The sequence below is a fragment of the Dendroctonus ponderosae genome, unplaced genomic scaffold, assembly GCF_020466585.1.
Source record: "Dendroctonus ponderosae isolate FM_Combo_2020 unplaced genomic scaffold, Dpon_F_20191213v2 Dpon_F_20191213_1, whole genome shotgun sequence".
In the NCBI taxonomy this organism is placed as follows: domain Eukaryota; kingdom Metazoa; phylum Arthropoda; class Insecta; order Coleoptera; family Curculionidae; genus Dendroctonus; species Dendroctonus ponderosae.
The window spans coordinates 42,963,655-42,969,403 of record NW_026017110.1 but is presented as its reverse complement, the minus strand read 5'-3'; the positions used below and the strand labels follow the sequence as shown (position 1 = coordinate 42,969,403).

The 5,749-nt window shown below is 40.3% G+C and overlaps 1 protein-coding gene across 1 annotated transcript; it reads right to left on the bottom strand.

The window, feature by feature from the left end:
• Positions 1–1,185: 1,185 nt before the first annotated feature.
• Positions 1,186–5,404, bottom strand: LOC109545834 (26S proteasome regulatory subunit 6B). Its single transcript, XM_048661091.1, has 7 exons — positions 5,252–5,404; positions 4,949–5,192; positions 4,689–4,889; positions 2,055–2,225; positions 1,751–1,995; positions 1,541–1,693; positions 1,186–1,483 (listed from the first exon to the last, which is right to left on the bottom strand). The coding sequence occupies exons 1-7, from the start codon at positions 5,282–5,284 to the stop codon at positions 1,298–1,300; spliced, it is 1,233 nt and encodes a 410-aa protein (XP_048517048.1). The 5' UTR covers positions 5,285–5,404; the 3' UTR covers positions 1,186–1,297.
• Between the last annotated feature and the right edge of the window lie 345 nt (positions 5,405–5,749).

Here is a 5,749-nt window from a genome sequence, read left to right as displayed (position 1 = left end):
TTCGCTGTTCCACTGAAAGTAGGTTGTGGTTAGACAGTGTTCGAAGAGTTTGGCGATGTCTGGTGGAAATTCTCTCGCAACAAGTTCCATTGCCTTCCTGATTGGTACCGAAGTATGGGCAGCCATTTCTCTTGAGGACTGACCATGCTTCTCTAAAATGGTTGTTGCAGTTTAAAAATCCAGAAGGACAAATTGCTCGATGGTTGCAAAGTATCCAGGAATATGCCTTCAAAATTGAACATAGAAGGGGTTCGAGTCATAAGAACGCAGATGCTTTATCCAGAAGACCGTGCTCAGATCATTGCAAGCACTGCAATAGACACGAAGAAAGGGAAGATCAAGAACAAATTATCTGTCGCCGTACGAAATTAGAATGTTTGGAAGAAAGGAAACCAAGTGTAATTGCCAAAGAACAAGAAGAGGACTCCGATATCGGCCCGATTTACCAATTAAAAGCAGCCAATGAAGACAAACCTTCGTGACAAGATATTTCCATGAAGTCACCAGCATGCAAAAACTATTGGGCTAAATGGAATTCGCTGGAGATTAATAACGGCTTGCTGAAGAAAGTATGGGAAAGCACAGATGGCAAAGAAACGAGTATTTCAGACAATTCTACCGAAAAAGCGAGTCGTTGAAGTGCTGCGGTATCTCCATAATGGCGTTGGTGGAGGCCATTTTGGAGTACACAAAACTCTTGAAAAGATATCGGATCCAGAAGAGCCCTCAGGCAAAATTTAATGTTGTCCACATTCACCGTCTGGCCAGATATAACGATGATCCAGGAGTTACCTAATCGGGGCGATCAGGGTTTAGAAGGGGGGCAGTGTAACGGAAATGGCCTGGGGTACTCACGTTTGGAATGAGGGGATCGAAATTCTTTTGGTTATTGGAATATTGTTGGTTCAAAAATTATTTACCAAATAATTGCGCATTTTCCGACTTTTGAAAAACATAAAATTAGCAAATTTATATGCGGAAATCAATGCTAACGGCGGCGAATCTCTTTGATGCAAAATCAGGGCAGTTCAATGAGAGCAAGTGCGAACGCGAGCAAAGTGATCTTGAAGAATTTTGCGTGCTTCTGTAACTTTAGCGATTAGAAGCATCAAATTGGCCATCAAGCTCAGAAGAAAAATGACATTTTTAATGTTCAAAAACAAAATTGGGTGTAAAATACTGTTGAACACCTAATTTATCTAAATTTATTGACGATTTATCCGGCAATACGAAAATAGTTGTGCAACAAATCCGAACTGCAGGCATGTTTAGTTCCATTCACATAACAGAGAAGACTTTATTTGTAAAATTCATGTTCGCTCTCGTCCTTCTTAATGTTGTTCTTGTACCCCTTTTCAAAGTCCTTGGGCAATACTATGTACCGATTTTCACGCACCGCGTGCATTCCTGCTTCTTGACAAATAGCGTTGATATCGGCTCCAGAAATTTTGTCTGGCCTGGCTACGTAATCCTCCAAATCGACCTGGAAATAACCTTTTAATGTCGGCGGCGCTCAAATGGAAGCAGTTACTGGACTGACCTCTTCTGATAAGTTCATTTTCGATGTGATTGTGCTGAAAACCAGCCTCTTTTGCCTTCTGTCTGGCAGAGGAAACTCGATTTTTCTGTCCAAACGACCTGGTCTTAGTAGGGCAGGGTCCAGAGTGTCCGCCCGATTAGTAGCCATAATGACCTGAAACGCGATTAATTTATTTAAAAAACCTCAAGTTTAGCTGCTCGGAAACCTTACTTTGACGTTGGTCGTTTGATCAAACCCATCCATTTGATTAAGTAGCTCCAGCAGGATCCTCTGGACTTCCCGATCGGCCCCAGTTTGGGCATCAAACCGTTTGGTGGCAATCGCATCGATTTCGTCAATGAAAATGATGGCGGGTGAATTCTCTTTCGCCAGCCTGAACACGTCTCTTACCATTCTGGGACCTTCGCCCAGATATTTTTGGACGAATTCAGAGCCTACCACTCTGATAAAGGCAGCTAGAAGCGGAACATTACTGATTCGGAGCGGTTTTTTGTTTAATTAAAAAGGTTCTTACCAGTTGTATGATGAGCAACGGCTTTAGCCAACATGGTCTTCCCACAGCCAGGAGGGCCGTACATCAGCACTCCTCTGGGTGGGTCAATACCGATTTGTTTGTATAATTCGAAATGAGTTAGAGGCAGTTCTACAGCTTCCCTGATTTCCTGCTTCTGCATATCCATGCCACCTAATTATTTCAAAAATCATAACTAGAGGGTGGAATACTACGAAATGCATATACAGAGTGATCCAAATGTAATCTGACCAGCTCCAGGAGGCGATTTCAAGATAAAGAGTTCTAATAAATGCGGGTCCTTAAGGGCATCGTTATGAAAATACAGAAAATACATTAAAATTTATTCATATATCCAGAACAGCTTGAGATATTTTGATGGCATTTTTCTACTGAACAAAAAAAAACATTTTTTCCAAAAACCAAAAATATACAAGGTCTTCGATTTAAAATAAGCAAGCTGTTATTTATTTTAAATGGAGCAGCTCGAGCGATTAAAGCGTGAAAAATGTCAAATCTTTGCCTTCGCTTGTTTTCCATATACCGATAGAGTAAACTCATTATGTATTTCTCTGTATACTCTTCAGTTCTCAGGTATTATATGAAGAGTCCAGGAAACTAATGTACACAAAGTCAGTATTTTGGTCAAATTGAGTGAACTTTAGCCACTTTTGACCAAAATTTTCGTTTCCAAAAGGCTCGGATCACGCTCGCCTGGCTGGACGCGGCATTCAACATACAGGAGAATCGAAATGCCAATGCGAAATGCGAAAAGAGCCAAGCCTGATGAGCCGCAAAGTTTGTATGATATTTGGTCAAAACACCAACAGACGATCTATTATCTGTTTGTTTTCTTTGACGAAATATCAAAGAAATTTGCCACGGATCAGACTTGGCTCGGGCTCGGCTCGGAATAAACATGGGTATGATTTGTATCATTGATACGAATCCTTCCAGTGATTCGAATGGTACGAATCCTTAAAAAGAGATTCGTACATTTCGTATTGGCTTAGAATCGCATTGCGTTCCACTACCTATACCGACAACAAGACTGTTGAGTGAGAATTCGAAAAAATAAGAAGAGGGAAACCGTATTTTCTGAAATAACCGAGATATTACAACTTTACGAGAACTTAAATATTTTTTAAACCAAATTAAAAATATATTTATTATGTATTATTACAAAATAGATATGTAAATATTAATTGTTTGGTGTTATAAAATAAAATAATACTCAACAGATAAGATCTAACTAAAAATAAAATTTAAAAAAATAATAGAATGTACAAATATAATTAAACTGGCACATGTTTTGCATTAAAATTGATGAATAACAGTTGTGACACTTTATTGCCACTTAATCTTGGTCGTTTTTCATAAATTGTTAGACCTCCTTTAGAGAATATCCGCTCTGCTGGCACGGAAGTTGCTACAATGCCCAATCTCTGTTTCACTAAATGGAATAAACGTGGACATGTAGATTGTCTTTTGTACCACGTTACTTTTAGTATCATGGGTACCGGTACCTAATGCGAACTAGTACGAATGTTGGCGGTTTCGGTCGATTGTATCAATACGAAATGAACGAATCTCCTGGTACGAATCTTTCCTTGATGCGAATCTGTGTGGTGAGAAGTTACGAATCACTAAAAGGATTCGAATCGCCCACCTCTAGCTCGGTAGGTGTGAACGCGGCATCATGCTGCGTGCAGACAAGACATCTGACAAGCCGAGCCTGAGCCGCGGCAAATTTAAAGTTTCGTCAAAACACCGACCGAAAATGGACGGTTTGCCCACCTCTTTCGGTCGGTGTTTTGACGAAACTTTAAATGTACCATACAGCATGACGCCGCGTCCAGACCTACCGAGCCCAGCCCGAGCCAAGCCTGATCTGTGGCAAATTCCTTTGATATTTCATCAAAGAAAACAGATCATCCGTCGTTGTTTTGACGAAATATCGTACAAACTTTGCAGCTCATCAGGCTTGGCTCGGTCTGGACGCTACATTTCGATTCTCTTGTACCTCAAATGGTGCGTCCAGCCCTAACGAGCCGAGCGTGAGTTGCAAAATAATTGCAAAGCGTTTTTTAAATATGAATATTTGCGTCTTTATACAAAATTTGTTCCTCAGAAATCGGACGAAAATTGTATTTTTTGGACTGGATGCGGTAACTGTAAGTCTCATTGAAACCCATCTGGGTACTCCCAAAATTACGAGACTTAATTTGTTTTAATGGTTAATTGGCAAAAAACAGAACAACGAGATTTTATAAACATAACAAAAATGTCCTAAAAAGATTAAGTACTTGCAACAACTCAATAAAAATCAGTTGATTCCAGCTAGCAAATAAAAAGTACTGGTAGTTTTTGCACCAAGACACTCAAGAATTCTTCACTAGGTCTCTTCATCATAACATGAGTCTTACATAGGAACAAATTCACAGCGAAATTAATTAAAATCCATCTTACCATTCCCCAGCTGATTCAGAAAACATAATTTGAGAGAATGAGGTGAATGGACAAATTCAACTTATTCTTGAATTTATCGAAAATCATCCCTTCTTATTTATAATAAACACATTCCAACGATAGTTTTACAGAGGACATGACTGGGTAAGTAAATATTTGATTGCTTACCAATATCACTGTAGCTGACATCAGGCTTTTCATCAGCTTGTAGCATGCTTATAGAAGAATCCGCCTCTGGGGGCAAAACATCTACTAGAGCATTACTGTGCTTATGCAGTGCCACACTAGCACTCGGTTTGAGCAATTCCCTGTCGATAGTTGAAAGAATCCTCACGTAATAGTTGGAGCCAGTAGTTGAGCCCACAATACCTAAAAACGATTCCGTTGTCAGGACTTCATATAGAAGGATTGTTGTGGCAGTTTGCTACCTGTGTTCTGATCCACAGCCTCCAAGAACTGCCCAATCACCAGAGGCACTGACTGGATCCGCTTGACCTCTTCCTGGGCATGCAGATACTCCTTTTTCAAGTTGCGCTGCTCATCTTTGATGTACTCCTCTTGCACTTCTAAGAACTCGAGCATTTGCTGCAGTTTCTTGAACTTTGTGTACAGATCCTCAGTATCCAAGTCTTGCAGGGGCTGCTTGCTGCTCTCTGCGGGACTGCCCTCATCCTGGAATATTCCAATAGTTAGATTGCATTGACGGAACGCCGTTAATCGGGCAAACTTACTTTTTCGGGCAAAGTTACTTCCATAGCTTCCATTTTAGATGACTTGTGGAAATACTCACCATTTGGGGGGCTCACTCATATTGCCATGCGCGTACCCATGTTTTTAGGAGCGCAGCCCCGCCATCTGTGACTGGTTTGTTCAAGATAAATTGAATAAAGAGACAATTTTACAGTTTGCACTTAAGGGCATAAAAGAGACAATCTTATAGTTTTCATGACAGCGCATTTATAAAACGTGGGGATTTGCTATTTTTAGGTTACAACATAGATAAACACGAGTATAGATTATCCGTAAATCCCTAGCGTCTATCATAGATGTTATTAAGAAATGAGCATTAATATTGAACGTTGCCGTATGCCTCAGTGCGATGATACATCTTCAAGGCGGTAAGCTTCATCATTACTACAATTATATTGCAACGGAAATCGCATGGGGTACTCACGTTTGGAAGGGGGGGATCGAAATTGATGGTATTTCAGTAAATGGGAGCCCCATTT